Source organism: Limulus polyphemus, unplaced genomic scaffold (genome assembly GCF_000517525.1).
Source record: "Limulus polyphemus unplaced genomic scaffold, Limulus_polyphemus-2.1.2 Scaffold4472, whole genome shotgun sequence".
NCBI lineage: Eukaryota > Metazoa > Arthropoda > Merostomata > Xiphosura > Limulidae > Limulus > Limulus polyphemus.
In genome coordinates, this window is record NW_013670082.1 from 49,438 (window position 1) to 52,119 (window position 2,682).

The 2,682-nt window shown below is 29.9% G+C and overlaps 1 protein-coding gene across 1 annotated transcript in view; it reads right to left on the bottom strand.

The window, feature by feature from the left end:
• The window catches only part of LOC106471208 (ufm1-specific protease 2-like), a 48,594-nt gene that overhangs the window by 9,766 nt on the left and 36,146 nt on the right, over positions 1-2,682 (bottom strand). The window contains exon 8 of the mRNA XM_013931798.2: positions 1,920-2,018. Coding sequence (XP_013787252.1) covers positions 1,920-2,018 — 99 coding nt within the window. The remainder of the gene's footprint in view (positions 1-1,919; positions 2,019-2,682) is intronic.

The following is a 2,682-nucleotide window of genomic DNA, read 5'->3' on the forward strand; positions in this document are numbered from 1 at the left end:
CTTTTTGTAATACACAGAATTTCCACAGTCACTTTAAACTTAACAAACTTTATAACACACGCTATAAATCACTAATTCACACACACTTTACTTACAGTGCCTACTGTTCGCTTGACTCAGTTATCTATATCTTCAATCTATCTGCATATGTATCTATTGTTGGCTTTATTTGCCGGGCTTATACACTAAAAAAGAGGGCACCTGGCAAACATTCGGACATTTGCAGGGTTCCCCAATAATACATGATCCTTTGAGAAACTCCATCGCGCATGCTCCCAGTGTCGCGTGACTTCCGCTGTTGTAAAAAAGCGTATTAACTTTCTCACCATGGGCTCAGTCATTTTGACTGAGACTGCAACCACAAGGAAACCATGAAACTATTCACATCATAATTTTAATGTGGTAAGTGAATCTCCATTAGAAGTATTTTGTACACACAAAAAAAAATCATATTTTTAAATTAAAAGATCTGTCCACTAATATATGGAGTCAGAGTGTTGACTAATCTGAGTGCAAGGTGATTTTTATGTCAAGATTAAGAATGCTTTTTTTCCATCTTTCAGTTTTCAGATTTTATAAGAATAACATCTAAAACTTTCTAAATGGATATCAGTTTTTTCATAAAACTTTATATTTTATCTGTTAATTGTTAACACTATGCAAACTTAGATAATTTGACCAACCTTGTTACCACAATAAAAAAATATGAAATTTATTTACTTTTTTTCTTTCGAGTGAATGAAGATTGTAACAGAAAATTACAATGGTTTATCTAAACGGCTTAAGGCACATAACAGTTACATGTTTTTATTTAATTTTATTGTCTTATTGCTTTTTGAACTGCATCTAACTAATAATCCAATGATACAAGCCGTAAATAACAAGGCAAATATTTTGTTCAAGTTACCATATTGAATGATATAACACACAAGCTACTTGCAAGTGTACTAAATGGAAAAATTTTATATTATATTCTATCTAATAAGTTTCTAATTTTTACATTTTACTTACTTTTACATTACATTACATTTAGTTCTTACATTTGGCCTAGTTTTTTTTTTCTGTTGGCCTGCTGAGAAAACTTAGGCCTACTTTTTATGTAATGATGGTACTAGTACATCAAGTAATTTTTATTTATGTCAAATATGCTCTTAAGAACACAAAATAATATTATGCACAAAGCAAACAATGCCCCACAACAATTATAATTCATCTGGCCTTAAAATACTTTTTTAACTACTTGGTCTGAACTCTGATAATAGCAACTTTCAACCTGTGGGTGAAATAGTTAAAACTCTCTACTGAGAACAAGGTAGCATTATATGTCATTTGGTAAATCAAAACTTTGTTTTTCTATTGGTCATAAAGGATGTAATAGTAAATGTCAAAAAGAATTATTAGCAATATGTGAAATAGAGGATGTGATAGGTGGGCTATGCAAGTGGGTCTGACTTTCTGGTTTATATCTCCATAAACAAGGAAGATTGAAGGCTATAAAAAAGTTGACTATACCTTAGTAATATCTATACTATAATCAGTAATTTATGTTAAATGCAGGATATCAGATAGGGGTGATAAAAAAAATAAAAATGGGCAAATCAGAGTGAACAAATGTCACTATACACATACATACACATACTAGGGGAGAATGAGAATTATTTTAAATATAAGCTTTTGAAATTAAGAAAATAAAACTTATATAATATTAAAAATGATTTATTAACTACCTTTTGATGCCAAGTTTATTCGTATACACTGAAGAGTGTGTAGACCTTTACTGTTTACAAATTAGTATGAACTTCAATAGTTTGGTACTAACTAGTAAGGTCAGGTAAAATCATAACTGTACTTTTATTTTTTATTTATTTCCGTCATTCAAGTTCCCAGAAAAAACATGAGGGCAACATATATATTCTTACTCCAATTAACTGATTCAAACAAATATTGACTTCCTGTGAACCTATCCATTTCCTGGAACCAACGAAGGATGAAGGTTTGTCTCCAACTTCCACAAGAGCCTGAAATGTTAGATTAAAATATTAATGTACAATAAAATCTTAAATAAGCCAAAATGTCAAAATTAAAACAACTCTTTTTATTTCTTTATTACTGAAAAAGATCCTTTGAATGCAATGAAATATAAAAGTTACTTAAATGAGTTAGTATAAAATTCCTGGAAAATTCATACAGGATTTCGTCTACAAAAATGCATCATCACTTGGTCTAAAAGTAAAGCATCCCACTAACAGAGTCAGGTTATCACTTTCTCTTATAATACACCTTGGTTTGCAAGTTCTTAATTTTTTTTAAACTGGTAAAGTTCATAATCTTAATACATATTTTGTTTGTAATGCAAAATTTAGGAAGTCAAAAATTTTAAAATCCTAATGCAAGCTGGAGCATTAGTCTCCTCAGCGAAGTTTACATGTGTGGTAGTATACAAAAGATTTAGATGTAAACATACTAAACACTTTAGTCAATTTGTTTGTACACATTACAGAACCCTCAGACAGGACATAATAATAGACACCCCTATCTTCTTTAGGATTATGTATTTACACTTGAGCTGTTTTGATTATTTTAATATCTGAACCACACTACCAAAAGCTTCTTAAATAAGTCATGCAAAATAATCTGTGTATATATATATATATATATATATTGTTACGTCTCTGGTTGTTG